Genomic DNA, 16,568 nt, shown 5'->3' on the forward strand with positions numbered 1-16,568 from the left:
TTCTATTTTATTCATATGCCTGGCCTGTCTGACTAGACAGGATTAAACGTGCTGACTGAAAGTGCACATTGGAATAAGTGACAAACATCCAAAATTCATGCAAGAGGGCAGGTCTGGCTCCAGAGGATGGCATAATTTTTGTATGTTATTTTCTTAAATATATGCATTTTTAAAAATGCACATGGATTTTTGTAAACATCACTTGGTTGGAGAAGGGCACTTCAAAATTTGGAGTGGTGCAGATTTTGAAGGGTGCCCATGGTTTGGTTCGTAGATTGTTGCAAAAACTGCTAATTAAGTAGGTTACAGGTAGACTTTGGAACTGCCAAGGGATGTCTAACCCCCCCCCCCAATCTGATGGCGTTCCAAGACGCATTTGGGATGTTGAGCTCTCACTTTTAATCTCCTTACAGGTAGGTAGCCATGTTGGTCTGAGTCGAAACAAAATAAAAAAATTCCTTCAGTAGCGCCTTAAAGACCAACTAAGTTTTTATTTTGGTATGAGCTTTCGTGTGCATGCACACTTTTAATCTCCTTGTCTTGGTAATTGAAATGTTTTATCTGCTTCCTCTTGTCTCTTTTATAGTTACCGGTAGCTAGTTGTGTGCATGTGTATTTTATTGTTGGGTTTGACAGTGTTCTGTTTGTTAGCTGCCTTGGGCATTTATTTTAATGAAAATGCAAGGAAATAGGCTTTCAGTCAATAGGTGCAGTTCCAAAGCCAAAGGCTGGTCCTGTTCCAAAACCCGCAACACGTTGCTGTAGATCGGTCATCTCTTCCCCAAAGTGGTAACTGTTAACTTTTGTCTTCTTCTGCAGACAGTGCTTCGTGACGGCAAGAGAGAGAGCATTATGAGCACACTCTTTGTCTCCCCATCCGACATTGAGAATGGCCAGACCATCATCTGCCGAGCCACTAACAAGGCCATTCCCAATGGAAAGGAGACCTCTGTCACCATTGACATTCAACGTGAGTATCACAGAATTGTAAGTTGGAAGGGACCCAGAGAGTCATCTACTCCAACCCCCTGCAATGCAGGAATATTGCCCACAGCGATCCCTGGGTGGGCTTGAACCACCAACCTTCTGGTTAACAGCCAGCTGCACTGACCCATTGCACCACCTGAGGGTAGGTTAACCTTTTGCAGTCATCCTTTGCCATTTTATCTGGAAGACCCTTTCCTGTTGGGACGCATTCTGCAATCTGCATCTGCAACCTCATTTTGTGGAATCTGTTGTCCCACCACTCTGAAAACAACATAGAAGTAATCAATTTATTTCTTTGAGGGTGAAAAACAAGCCAAGACTAAGAACAGCGAAATATATTGCTGCCTTGGGGTATGCTGTTGCACTGGTTTGTTTGTTTTTAAAAAGAATCTCTTCCTATAAGGAAGAGGTCACCTGGCACAGGGCTAGTGCTCAGCAGCCATTTCTGATAGTTTACATCACTCTAAGTTTGTATTGAATTGTATTACCTTCCTGTGCACTCTGAGGCTTGTTGCGGGTAGGGGAAAAAGACTCCCATTGATGCCAATGGTAGCCTTTTTTTCTGACCCTCCTTCTTGTGTGGTAGAATAATTTTCATCTGGCTCACAGCTGGGGATGGAAGGAGTAAACCTCACATCCACATGCACAGTAATACTGATGACAATCACTGCCCTCTCCCTCCACCATAAAATTTTTCTAAGAGGTAGATAGTATAAATAGGCCAATTTGTGATTGCCTTGATGGAAAATAAAGGCAGATTTCTGCAATGGAGGCTGGCCCGTTATGGTAAATGGGGTAGTGCCCCATGGACCTCCATCTGCTCTTATTCAACCCCCTGCTGCCCTCTTACTGACATCCAGTTCAGGAGGTGGCACTGAGTGTCAGCTTCTTCCTCTTAAGTCCCAGTGATGTCCTTGTAGAACTCAGTAGGAAGGAGAAAGGGCTCTGTCTGCCATTGGATTTGGCTCCACATACTGTTGCTCTTCCTGTCTTCTGCCCCACCTGTGCTAATGGGAATCAATTGCCCCTGGATTTCTGTCTAGTGTGAGATCTTTCCCTTGTAAACATGAATGATGTGCAGTAAAATACACGGGAACAAGTTTTCCATACCACTGTATCATGTAACACACAAGCCAAAGTCTCAATGTTGCTGTGGACATCCATGCCCACACAGAATGAAATGTGTCAGTAAATGACTTATAAGAGTTATCAATGGAGCACATAGGGGCTTGGGGGGGAGAGAGATAAGTGGTTTATGTTTGTTTTAATCAAAGAAGTGAAGGTACTGTATGCATAGAGATGACCTAAAGAAATTACCTTAGTGGCAACATTTGGAATGTGTTTATTAATGAGGCAGTCTTCCACTGGTCAAGGCCAGAGAGATATGTTCACAGTAGTCATCGAAATGCAAGGCAGTCATAGTCTCAATGATTTAGCTCTCTGAATGAGTAGCAGTTATTGCCAGATGAATTGACAAGATTCAGAAGCAGCCGGAAAATGAAGGTCTGGAGAGAGAAGCGAAGGGCAAAGGTGAAGATGTGATGCTGAGTTTACAAATCTTGATGGCGTTGTTGTCTATTGTGATTGAAGTGAGGAAAACTTATGGTGAGGGTTTAAGAGTGTTATTTGGCTAGATTGAGCTTAAATTGCTGACAGGATGTCGTCTGTCAACTGTTCAGAGAGAGAAAAAAGCACAATAGCCTCTTAGTGTTGTTAGCAGAAAACCAGTTTAGAACAAGAGAAGCAAAGCTGGGGATTATGTGTGGGAAAGTCCTAGATGTATTATTGAATGTAAAGTTGTGAATGAGAAGGTGGGAAGGAATTTTAAAAAGATCAAGGGCATCCCCAGTCGTGATGATCTGTGGAAGGCAATTGAATTGTGAGAAAATAGCTAAGCTATTTCTTAGATCCTGGTTTAAATCTCTATTGTAAGGCTCAAACAATGAACACAGGAACATTTGGAACATAGGAAGCTCTCATATACAGAGTTAGACGATTGGCCATGGAATCACAGAATTGTAGAGTTGGAAGGGATCCCAAGGGTCACCTAGTCCAACCCCCTGCAATGCAGGAGAATCCATTTAACTCAGTTAAATGTCTGGAGGCAGTGGCTCTCCAGGATTTCAGGCAGGGGTCTCTCCAGCTCTTATCATCAAATGGCTTTCAACCATTGTACTGCAACCCTTTGATAGTTATTAATTTTTGACATTTATATATTATCGAATTAGCCATGTGCTCTGAGTAGCCTCACAAATTTAAAACTGGTAAAATAATATAAAAAATAGAATCAAACCTTTAAAAAAAGATACAAAGAAACTAAGGCAGCACAAATGTCAAGATAAAGCCAGAATAAAACCACCACAAAACTTCATAAGATAAACAAAAACAAAAAAATCAGCATTAAAACTAACACAGCGTTAAAACTAACAAAATAGTTATAAGAACTATAATGAACTATAACTTTGTTGTTTTAAAAAAGGTCATTAAATTACATTACATTGATGCCATGGAACCTTCTCTAGGGAGAACATTCTGGGAGGCCACCACAATAAAAACCTCTTTCTGTAATAGCCACCCTCTTTACCTCATTAGACAGGAGAACCTGGACAGGGGCCTCCAGTGAAGATCTCAGGGTCTCGACAGGTTATATTAAGGAAGGGAGTAAAATCCCACAATTGCAACCAAGAGGCTAAGGCTCTTCAGCTTGCCCCTAGAATTTGATATCCTAAGAAATAGCAAACCACTGCTTTTGTATTTCCATATTAACATGAGGTATGTACAGCTCCTCCAAACAAATATTGCTGCTGATATACATTTTGGTCCTCAGTTTGCCACATGGTGAAGATGTTGTCAGAAAGCAGCCATTCTCTTGATGCTATGACCTCCACGGTCTTGTTAAGCTTTCCAGCACATTGCGCTGAATGCATTTTTAATCAATCCAGACTGGCTCCAATAGCAGCCACATTTGTGCAAAGTCTACTGATTCATTTGTTAAAGCCTTTCTTTCTTAAGAGGCAGCACAAGGAATTCCATAAGATATACATCTGCCTTCCATCCATTTTTTATTTTTATTTTTTGTATTTGCTGCTCTCAAATTGGGCCTGACCTTCCCCTCCCCTCCTTCCCCTCCCCCAGCCCATCATCAGCCGCATTCGTAAATTCCTGCATCTGTATTTGCCATCAATTTGCAATTGCAGGGCATTCAATATTAGCATGCCAGCTGCTTTCCTTGTTCCAATTAAAAACAGGCTGAGCAAACTCGAGTGCAGCAGAAAATTCACCACTTAAAACTTCCAACCATTCCACTGCAAGATTAACAGGCTCTCAGGTTGTTCCTTAGCATGTCCTGACAGAACTGGCAAGATGAAATGAGATAATGGTATGGGTTATTTCGCAGCCAGCAAACAGTTACAACAGCTTCAAACGCAGGGAGAAAACAACAACACAGAACCTGAGGCATCATTATGGCGTGCTGTACAGTATAAGGCCAGCAACGTGAGCTGAATCCCCAAAGGCAGCAGAAACCAATTCAGAAAGGGGAGATTCAATAAAAGACCAATTTTTACTCCAAACCATTAGGTAGACCACGCTGCGAAAGAAATAATAATTTCCCATCCAGCTATTAAAAGAATTTTGCTTTTAATGGTCTCTAATGGGCTTATCAGTTTAGCAGCAGTGGCTGGTTGATGGAGAGGGGTATAATAATAAAGGGATGAATTCTTCACTCTGCAGCAGCAAGAGGTTCGAGATAGCAGACGTCAACCCCTAGGTGGGAGCTTTGTGGTTTCCTTCAGCACCATGGACAGGGATGAACTAATTGTCTTTTTCTTGGTCTCTGCTCACATGTATGGTGGTAGGTACGATAGAGCGCCTTGAAAAAAGGCAAGGGCTGCTAATGGGCTTGCAACCATGATCCACTTGCATGTTTGTGAGAACCTATGGCTCCATGTTGGGGTGGGGGAGGCTACGCATATGTCTGCTGCAGTTTGTGCAACTTTGGCAACCTCAAAGTTTCAAGGTCCCCACTTGCAATTCCCTCTGTTCCCCACCTCTAATTGGAAGTGGCATGTGAGTCTCTGCTGACAGCCCTGACCTGGCAGCTGCCCTCCCATTGTGAAAGGAGAGCAGGCCTCAGAGGGAATATGAATAAAAAGTAGCATTTCACATCTTTGGTGGGACTAGCTGAGAAGCAGAACTGCCCAGGCCCAAAGCACCATGTTAAAAATAAAAAATTAACCCTCATGTGCAACTTTTGAGCTGGCAGTGCATCCCTGAATATAAAATAGAAAGTTTCCTTTCTGGAGCAAATTTCAATTTTGAAGTGAAAGCAGCATTAGGGGTGTGGGGGGGGCGGTAGGGGGAAGGAGTCACTTTAGAATCCACTTTAGGTCTTTCACAGCTGCCCAGTTTGGTCCAGTTCTTCAAACTGTCCTCTCACTTTGGTTAAGATCCAAAGCAGAGTCCTGCTTCAGAATAGCTGAAAACAACATGTTTCTCCGTTGACTATATTGTGGAAATGACACTTTGATTGAGATTTAGTTGTTTATTTATTCGTTCATTCAGTTAATCTCTCCCTTCTCAAACTGATTTCACAATGCATTATATATACATGAACTTCATATATAAATAAAGTTGCCTAGCCGGTACAAGCACTGACTAGGATAATAAATGGGGGAGGGGGGACAACTCCACTCGGAAGACTTGTTGAAAGAGGAAAGTCTTCAGCAGGTGCCAAAAGGACAAGAGAGGCAGCACCTGTAGCAGGAGAGAGTTCCAAAGGGGAATTGAAGGGCCAGTTCAAACTTCACATAAGCTAGTAGTTGTGCCTATATGTGAAATATCTGTAATGGAGTGAAAACATTTTTCAGCCCAGTCTCACAAACAACTTTCCATGGGCCACATGCTAAGGGCAGTCATTACCAGAGGCAAAAAAATGGGCAACTATTCTCATCCTCTCCATCCCATCTTCTGCCTGCTTGGCAATTTCTCTTTTATGGAGAGCCTGAGAGAAAGGGTACCAACTTTCACCTGATTGTCCTTTTCAAAGAGAAAGCAAAGCTTTGGGAACAGCCTGCTTCACAATGCCACACCCACACCATACATTCAAAGCACATTTAAAGCATATGTGTCTTGGCCTAAATAATCCTGGGAACTGTCATTTACCTTCCGCAGAGCCACAGTTAGCCAGCACCCTTAGCAAACTACTGTTCCAAGAATTGTTGTGGGAAAGTCACCTGCTTTCAATGTATGGAGTGGATGTGAACTCAGAGCACCTCCCAGAAGACCCATTTTGTTTCAGACAGCAGCTAGAAAGCAGTTCAATATTTTGGCTTTGTCTAAAGCAGATATTTAAGCAGCACAGCTGGATGAGAAGCAGTGCCACATTTTTTTTAAAAAAAAACTTGGGCAAAGTCTCTTCCTAAGCCAAAAGCAGCCCACTAGATGCCAGCAACTTCTGATCCGGCAGGGACTCTCTACTGACATGAAAGGGGATGGTTCCTCAGAAACACTGCCCATGACATTAGGGCCATGAAGCTCTCTAATTCTTAAGCAGCTTGGTCCAACTGGCTGATGCTTAAGAAGTTGTCCTTTGCTGTTTGGGCCAAGGGAGGAAGCTGCAGTGTGCACGTTCCAATTTCCACTGCTTGTGCAACCTCAAACCTTGGTGGTCTCTGCTTTCTTAAAGATGTAAGAAATGAATTAGTTTTGTGAATCAATTGCTCCATAAATGACTTGGCAGAAATAAGGTTTCTGCTGCTTAAAAGCCAATCAGAAATATCTGCACCTGGCAACAAGGGTCCCTCATTTTAGGATCCCTCTAGTTAGATAAATTCAGCGAAACCTCACGTCTTTATGATAAGCAAGGAAATCCTAGTTAAGATGAATCATTGGTGCTCAAGCAGAAGGTAGTGAGAATCGGCCCTAAACTGTCACTAAACTGCATAGTCAATCTCCACCCCACACCCCTAAAAAGAGACCTGGGATTTGTAAGAAAAAGAGAGAGACTAAGCAACTCCAGTTGGAACATCTGTTCAAAGTGATTTCCGTTCCACCAACCACATCAAAGCAGACCTCCTGTGAGTTATGTGCCGAACATCACAAGTGGGATTAAAATCATGTTTAATAGTTTGATATGCCATAAACTATTTATACTGCCAGAACCCAGTGGCTGTATGGAAATTCATATCCTGTGTGCCAAGAAGGAGCAGAGCGAGGTTATTCCTGACTCCTCCACCAGCATTCACAGCTTTCCCCTGCTATGCTAACACTCCTGAGTTTGCATTAGCAGCTTTGGCTTGTTTCCAAGAAGCAAGAGAGAAGGGAGGAAATGTTCAAGGCCTGTTGGTGAGTTGGAGATGTGCATGAAGGTGGTGGGGAGGGTTGAGGTGGAAATGGGAGTTCAAGAAGGTGAGCCAAGTTTTGCAAGAATGTGTATCAGGTAACTTTCAGAATCTTGCCATTTGCTGGATTTTTAGCAATCAGGGCCACTACAAGACCACTCCTGTCCTGCAGAGGATTCATTAGGCAGCTAGTAGACCTTCTTTCAACCTCTGCCCTAGGCTTGATGGACACTTTTCTAGCTTTGTGGGACTAAGATAGCAGTTAAGAGAGGTAGTCTTTCTGTTCAGAGATTATAAATACGGCTAACAGTAGCAGGATGAAACAAGCATAATAAAACCATTTAACATACAGTACATCCAAAATCAGAACAAAATTCAAAAGGAACAGCCAAGAGCAGACATTTTAAAATGGCAGCAGTAGCACATGTTTCATCTACCCCAATCAGAGTAGCAGGCCACAAAATAAATGCTTGTGTCCTATGAGCCCAAAGAACTCATCCAGTGTGGGGTGGATATATCAGCTCTGACCATTGCAGAGGAAATCAGATTGTCTGTGGTAATGCATATTTTACACTGCAATACAATCCAAGATCTGCTAGTATGAGGAAGCTTGGAATACAGGGATATTGGGCTAAACTGAAGTCTCTCATCCCTGCTCATCTGGGACTCAGCCAACTCAGCCAAAGCCAGCTGAACTGACACTGGGGTAAGTCCCCAAAAGCAGAGTGGCGAGTGTGATTGTGGGTAGTGGGGGAGACTTCCCCACATTCCAATCTCCATTCAGTTCTGTCATGTGACCCTCTGCCAGGTTCAGGCTAGCTCAACCAGCTCCTGAACAGAGTCTGGAATAGGGGCAAATTACACCTGAATAATTTTACCATGGCATAAATTATGCTGACATCCTGTAGTTTTGATTGCTCTGCCAGTCACATCAAGACTGGATTGCTGAAATGTGTTCTATGTGGGGTTATCTTTGAAACTTCAGGTGGTCTAGAACATGGTTTCCTAAACTTGGGTCTCCAGCAGCTTTTGGACCACAATTCCCATCATCCCTGACCACTGTTCCTGCTAGCTAGGGATGTTGGGAGTTGTAGTCCAAAAACAGCTCCAAGCTTGGAAAACCGTGGTCTAGAATGCAAGTGCAAGGATGTTAGTGAGGGTGGGCTAATTGCCACTTTGTTTGCAGGCAAAGTCCAATGCGCGGATGACCTTTAAAGCCCTAAATGGCTTGGGTCCAGGAAATTATAGGGACCACCTCCTCCCATACCAACTTCCAACCAGTTCAGAGGGAAAGGCCTGTCCCTGTGTCCCACCTAAGGTTTCCATGTGTGGTTGGTGGTGACAAGAGACAGTGCCTTCTCAGTGGCTATACTGTAGAACAACTTGCCTCCTCTTGGGTTGTCTTCTGCCAACTAATGGAGACATTATTTCAACAGACTTTGGCCATGACACACAGATTATGATTTTATTTCAAAATTGCATTTTAGCTGCTGTGCCTGACTCAGTTACACTTTGTACTGGTAGCATTGCTTTTTAATGAGATTCAACTAAGTTGTTGCAGAAGCAGAAGCTAGCATAATGAGTCCTGCTAACCCAATGGCACTTTACTCTTTCCCCCCACGTGACTCTTACCTCCTCCCCAAATCTGTTCTGGAGGGTTTGGCGAACCCACAGAACAGGGAATGGGGGAGGAGAAGGAAAAGCATTTTGTCAGGTAAGCAGAAATGCTTGCACTTACAGATCACTTTAGTGCACAGTTGAATTCCACCCATTGTTATTTTACTCACCGTAATCTCCCCTGAGTAATGCATATGCATTAGAAGGGCAGGGTTTTATTTTATTTTTAAGTCTATAACATAAATACATCAAAGGAGGAGGTTGTCTACTGGATCGCTGCATGATTCATGAATTAGCCTTGCATTCTTCCAATCAGCCCTGAAGTTGGGTGCAACCCCCCCCCCCCTGCAAATTATCTAATCTGAAAGTGATTAGATAATTCAATCACTCCCTGTACAAAGTCACAAGAGTCACCCATTCTTACAGAAGGCTGTCTTCTCCCAATCAAGACATGTTCAGAACTGTGACTCACGCAGAACCACTAAGGCTACAATCTTAGACTTATCTGGGAGTAAGTCCCATTGGATACAATGGTACTTAATTTTGCGTTTACATGTCTGGGATTGCATTGTAAGGGTAAATAGCTTTTTCACCTTCTTAAAACAGTTGAAGGAATGAATCATAGTGCCCAAGGGAGAAAAAAAGTGTTTCTCAGTACAGTACTAGGACTTTGGAAGACAATTGTTCATGGCTTATATTAACATCCGGCCATTCAGGTTGTGCATTCTTCACAAGCTAAAAAAAAATGAGCCAAGGAGACTCGGTAATTCAAATGAATTACAAAAATCCTGGCATGAATTATCAGTTGCAACCAAGTGGAATTACATTATGTTGAACAATCACTTATGTAAATGTTACTTTATTTCTGGTGGGGAATCTTTGGCATGCCATTACCAGATCATTAGAAATCATGATTCCATTTGCAAAGGAAAGTTCAAAGGCTTTCATTCATTCTTATTGTTAATTTACTTTTTTTAAATAAAAAATGAACAACTTTCAGAGTAAGAGGGTGCTTGCTCTCCTTCAGTATACAAAGAGGATTTTCCTGTACATCCTAACCACAGCTACTAAACTATCAAACAATGGGGAAGCTACTAAAGAGAAATGTGATTCATATTTAACAAAGGAAGGTGATTAGCTGTTGTTGTCTAACAATGGGGAAGTGTCAGGATGCCTGCAAATGAATTAGGAGTGTGCTATATATCTCAGGGATGTTATGGGAGCACAGCTCATTTATATTCCAGCCTGTGCCTGCCTTTATTGTTGTTTGGATTGTGCATTTTAAAATGAGATTAGGCTAAATTGAAAATACCTGTAATTTCTCATCATAATTTCCCAGCCAAAAGGCAGGTGGCTGCACTCCCAACAAAGCAGGAATCTTGGTAAAGTACCAGCCGCTTTGATGAAGTTGTAGCCAACAAAGGATGGCCTATCACAAGCCACACTGCCTACCACCATCCAGTTATTTATTCTCTCCCTCCTATCTAGCTTCCTTTTGGAGCTTCACTACTGCCACCATTGCCAGCTGAAGCTTCCTTCCTCCATGTAAAAACATGGGTTTCCACGCTGCACTCTGGAGACCTTTGTGGTTCTTTAAAGAGGATATCAATCATTGTGGATGAGCTTCTATGAAAGACTGACTGGCAGGCTTCTAAGAGGTTTGGCAAAGTATAACAACCAGTTACACAAACATTGAAATATAAACATCCATAATTAAAAAGCACCCATTTTTAAAAACCATAAGCAATAAAACAAAATCATGAAAACAACAAAGCAATTAAAACAGGATGCTTGGGTTAAGAGATCAAGGGTATGCCTGTGTAAACACATGCATTTTCAAAAGCCAGCAGCATGCCAATACAGATGGGCCTCTTGTGATTCACATGTAGGCGCAGGGAGTGTTGGACTATTTCTAGGGAATGCTGTTAGTTCACAGATGGCAACAGGGAAGCCCAGCAGTCAGTGCCTCCTGTGAGTTGAGTGTGTGCCATAGAATATTTCCTAGAATCCTTTGCAGCGGACAAGAACTTGAAAGCAAACAGGCAGGAGATCCAAAGCAGACATATCAACAGGCCAAGGGGCCCCTCAAGGAATAAACTTTGAACATTGCTGGTCTAAAAAAGTGGATAAAGACGGAAACAGAGATTTGTTTGCTGTTATCTGCTTAGAGTTATTTTATTTTATTTTTTGTTGTTTATGGGTCTGACTCAGTTGAAGCAGCTTCTTGTGGTAACCAGACAAAAATGATGATGCAAAAGTCATCTTACAGAGATGTGAAGAACCTGTGGCCCTTCAGCTGTTTTGGGGCTCCAACTCCCTTTATCCCTGATCATTGGCCATGCTGGCTGGGGCTGATGGGCTTGTCTCAAGAAGGAGGGGAAAGAGAGAGAGACAGAAGGAGAGCTGACATGGCAGTGATTCAAGAGCAACAGCGCAGTGAGAGAGATACCGGTAGAAGGGAAGTAGTGGGTGCTGGAAAGCAAGAAAGAAGAAATTAGGCTTATGATCTGCCTGAACAAACATCAGAAGGAAAGAGGCTGGGGGTCTTTATTATCAAGGTGAATCCAAAAGAAGGCAAGATCAGCAGGCATTCCTCAAGTCCATCAAGGTACTGAAAACCTGAGCTTCAAGAATCAGTCAGACGTTATCTTGCAGCAATATTGGTTTCAATAATCCAAGACCTTTCACGTTATTACAAAGGCTGCAAAGGTTGCAAAGATTAGGGTGGCAACTGAAAGGAAGATTTCCAGATGCATAAGCAAAAAAATCAATAAATTAGAACGGTTCTCTGAATTATTATTATTATTATTATTATTATTATTATTATTATTATTATTTACCAGATGGTGGTTTCTGTATGTGGGTGGACTTGGAATTAATTGGTTGGCCACAATAGCTCAGTTGCAAATTGATAAGTGGAAAGTGGTAGAGTGTTGTCTTGTACAGTGGTACCTCTGGTTAAGAACTTAATTCGTTCTGGAGGTCCATTCTTAACCTGAAACTTTCTTAACCTGAGACACCACTTTAGCTAATGCCTGCTGCCGCCACGCCGTCAGAGCACGATTTCTGTTCTCATCCTGAAGCAAAGTTCTTAACCCGAGGTACTATTTCTGGGTTAGCGGAGTCTGTAACCTGAAGCATTTATAACCTGAAGCATTTGTAACCTGAGATACCACTGTATTAGGAAGCAGAGAAGATTCAGCTTGGCACTTCGTAGAGTTCCCAAACGAGTCAACATATTGCTGGGACATTTTCTTTTTCACATCAGTAGAGGGTGTCAATGGAACCTACAAATGCACTCTGCTCTACTTTGTTAGCTCTTGCCAGTGAATATTTCCACACAAAATGGAGACACTGAACGGAGGTGATATTGTGGGGACAAAATGGGGCTGTAAAGCTTGAATGTCACTCCTGTTCAGCAAGGCTTTGCAAAAGTCCTTGCCTTTATGGCAGCTTTGATTTCAGCAATATACAAATGATCTGGTATGATAATAAGGCCAGTTGTGGGAGAAATGAACAGAAGTTACTGGCTCCTTCTCCCTTCTACTCAGGTTAAGAGCCGATAATTTGTCGGCAGAAGAACAGGTGGATCATGAATAATCTGCAATCTTTTGAGTGAAGGGCTCCAAAAGTCTAAGCGGTCAGACTCTTCCCACCACCATCTCTCTCCCTTCCTCCCTCCACAGCCACATTCCAAGGAGCCACGCCACCTTTAGGGACTGACTCCATTATGCATTGACAGCTCTGCCAATCATCTGATTAATATTCATAAGAAGCAGATGGACGGGTGACCATTCAGAAAAGGTTCTTTTTCCATCTGGCCAGTAACAGTGTTGAATTGTGTGCTTGTTCTCTGCTAAACAACCGTTACAAACATTCTTGCAAACAGAAGAGCAGTCATTCACAGCCTAGCAAATCAATTTGCACCATAATTAGTGCAGAATTTCTAAAAAAGGAGAGGTGCTGGGGCTCAAAACTGCCTCAGACTTGTACCCTCTGATACAAAACTTATATCACAGTTCTTCCCCAACCTAATACCATGCTGGTTGGGACTGATGGGAATTTTAGTCCAAAGCAGCTAGAGAGTGACAGGTTAGAGAAGTCTAGTCTGTCTCTTTTTCACCAATGTGCAGAGGCTGCTTGTGATCACTCATTGGTGAAGGAGATAACAGTGCAGGTGCTCAGTGGTGCTTCCACCTTCCTTCTCACTTCACATGCACTTGGCTTGAGCCCCAGCAATAAAAACCTGTTCCCCTCAGTGAAAGTTGGTTCAGATGTGGACAGGCTGCTTGGATGAGTGAAACCAACCACCTGTCTCCTTGTTCCTTGCCCATCCTGGCTCATAAAAGCAAGACAGGCAGGGCTAGGCAATGGGCTTTGTCGGGTGATGAATGCTTCCCTCTGCGAGGGAATCTTCCCAGACCCACTTAAAGAAGTGGTTATTAAACCACTTCTTAAAAAAAATATATCTTTGGACTTGGCCATCATAGCCAATTATCGCCCTGTCTCAAATCTTCCATTCTTGGGCAAGATAATTGAGTGGGTGGTCAGTGAACAGCCCCAGGCACACATGGAGGATGCAGACCATTTGGATCCCTTCCAATCAGGGTTCAGGCCTCATCATGGGACTGAAACTGCTATGGTCATGCTTGTTGATGATCTCCGGTGGGCTAGGGACAGAGGTGAAAGCTGTTTCCTAGTTCTGCTGGATCTTTCAACGGCTTTTGATACCATTGACCATGGTATCCTTCTGGACAATCTAGCGGGGTTGGGAGCTGGGGGAATTCTCCAGTCTCAGCTCAGGGACTCAGCCTCATAGCCTATGCCTGCCTTCCACACCTAGGTTGCCTCAATGTGTTTTGACTCCAATCTCATAACCATTGACCACTGTCCATTCTGGCTCAGGTTTATGGGAGTGATCTCATAGTGTTCTGTGTTGTACAGTGCTCCATTGTCTGAAAGCCAAACCATCCATATGAATTAGAGGGTGCGTTTTTTTCTTATTTTCCTGGAGGGCCACAGGTTTCCCACCCCTTATACCGTGGGTTTCATTGATCCTCGGTGGTCCAGCCTTCCCCTCCAATACCCTTCTCAATCCTCTAGATCAGAGCTTTCCAAACTGTGTGTTGTGACACATTAGTGTGTTGGCTGCAGTGTCACACAAATGCTCCCTGCACTTCTCCCGGGGATGGAAATTGATTAGTTTAACCCCCAGTTTGCTAGTAAAACTGAATTACTCTGTTGTGAAATGATGCATGTCTAAATAGTGTGTCACCAACATGGAAAAGTTTGGAGAGCTCTGCTTTAGATTCTACCTAGCCACTTGCATGTTCCACAGCTTTTTCTTGCACTCATCCTGACTGCAGGCTTCCTATAGCTATCTAGTTCACCACTCTGAAAGCACGATGCTGGACTTGATGGGCCATTGGCAATGCTCTTCTTATAAGCTTACCTTGAAGTTATTTTCCTTGCCTTGATGCAACGGCCTCAAGTTCAAGATTATTAATAGTCCACAGATTTCACATTCTAAAAACTAATATCTGAGTCTATACAATAAAGAGGAAAGGAACTCCAGATATATGAGAAATATTGCCAGGGTCAAGTCTCAGGAGTGGCCTCCTCTGATCCCAGCTTAGTTGTGTTGGTGTTGTCATCTTCAGAGTGACACCAATTCTTCAAGCCTTATGCTACTATGTTGGAATGGAAAACATGTTGGGTTTTGTGGTGTGTGTGTGTGTGTGTGTGTGTGTGTGTGTGTGTGTGAGAGAGAGAGAGAGAGAGAGAGAGAGAGAGAGAGAGAGAGAGAGAGAGTGTCAGTCTTCCTGACCTGCCCACCAGCAGCGCACATGGATTATATCTCAGTTGGTATGAGGTGCCAAGTGGAGCATAATGGATCATCCGCCTCCAGCAATTGTGTCAGCCAGAACACAATTGGGAAATTGAGCCAATCTGGCTCAGACAGCAGAGAGGGAACAGATCTGCAAGATGACAAGAGCCTCCTGTTTCAAATTTTCTGTGTGACAACTTAATTTGCCACACAGGAATTAACTCCCTTTTCACCAGCAGCCTGGTTCCACCCCCTGCAACAACTGGCCAGAATGGCTGAAGTGCGATACATACACTAAAACCATTGTTAACTGATTTGCAAATTAAGGAAGCCCCCTTGGACGCTGTTGAAGGCATCTTACCTTTAAACAATGCTCATCTGCTGACAATTCAGTTATTGCTTTCTGACACAAGGAATGCTCCATAGCCAGTGTGGTGTAGTGGTTAGGAGCGGTAGACTCGTAATCTGGGGAACCGGGTTCACGTCTCCGCTCCTCCACATGCAGCTGCTGGGTGACCTTGGGCTAGTCACACTTCTCGGAAGTCTCTCAGCCCCACTCACCTCACAGAGTGTTTGTTGTGGGGGAGGACGGGAAAGGAGATTGTTAGCCGCTTTGAGACTCCTTCGGGTAGTGATAAAGCGGGATATCAAATCCAAACTCTTCTTCTTCTTCTCTTCATAGCAAATGGCTAAATGTGACTGTCAGAGCAGGGATCAGAGGCAGCATGTCCTTGAGTACCAGTTGTTGGAGATCCTGAGTGGGAGAGCGCTGTTGCATTCATGTCCTGCTTGTGGGCTTCCCATGTGTATCCGGGTGGCCTTAATGGAAAAGAGGACGCTGGGCTAGTTGGGCCATTGGCCTGATCCAGCAGGGCTCTTCTTATATTCTTACAGCAGGGTCCCCAAACTTACCCAGCTTCAGACCGGAGGGGGGGAAGCGCACGCCTATACGTGCACGCCCACGTGATTTCCGGCCCACCTCCGGGTCAGAAAGGCGTCAGAAATAGCTTGTGTGCATGTGCACAGGCCTCCTCCAGCCCGGAAGTGCACCGGAAATGACGCTTGCGCATGCACGCAAGCTATTTCCAGCGCCTTTCCAACCTGGAAGTGCACCGGAAATGACGCTTGCACATGCGCACAAGCTATTTCCGGCGCCTTTCCAACCCGGAAGTGGGCAGCCTCACTGGTGAGAGCGGGTGGCAGCAGCGACCGGCAGGGGTCACAGGGGGCCGCATAAATGAGCCTCACAGGCCGCATGTGGCCTGCAGGCCTTAGTTTGGGGAACCCTGGTGTTATAGCTATGTGTCAATTGCTACTTCATAAGCCAGATGCAAATCCTGGTCTCAGAGGAGGCAGATTCAGTGGCCCTGCCCCATCACCCTCAGTCTGCCCTCAGCCAGACCCCACCTGCCAGCCTTATAACTTACAACCAGTCCAGGAGGTTCTTCATCCTCCTCCTTAGTCTCCGTGTTTCCTTTGTTGAACTCAACAGGCAATGAAACAAGAATCAGTTGGCTCCACTAGTCATTTGGCTCTGGCTCCCCCTACTGTTGGTCTCCCTGCTTTCCACCTCACCAGTTTCAGTGGGCACCAGCCACCACTGCCTGGTGGTGCAAGAGAGGTGGTAAAATTGTACCTGGACTATACCAATATACTACAGACTACAGTCCTCATGAAAATTCACCAACATTTTAGTGTGAATCTCTCCTAATATGCACATTTTTGTATGCAGTTTTACACATTTTGCAAGACAATTTCCCCTAATTTAATGCTTTCTTGTATGTTGTTTTCACTAA

At 43.8% G+C, this 16,568-nt stretch overlaps 1 protein-coding gene across 1 annotated transcript in view; it reads left to right on the forward strand.

Annotated features, from left to right (window-relative positions):
• The window catches only part of KIRREL3 (kirre like nephrin family adhesion molecule 3), a 314,241-nt gene that overhangs the window by 160,343 nt on the left and 137,330 nt on the right, over positions 1-16,568 (forward strand). Inside the window, exon 7 of the mRNA XM_060268593.1 lies at positions 820-970. Within this exon, the coding sequence (XP_060124576.1) occupies positions 820-970 (151 nt within the window). The remainder of the gene's footprint in view (positions 1-819; positions 971-16,568) is intronic.

The sequence above is a fragment of the Zootoca vivipara genome, chromosome 15, assembly GCF_963506605.1.
Source record: "Zootoca vivipara chromosome 15, rZooViv1.1, whole genome shotgun sequence".
NCBI classification, from domain to species: domain Eukaryota; kingdom Metazoa; phylum Chordata; class Lepidosauria; order Squamata; family Lacertidae; genus Zootoca; species Zootoca vivipara.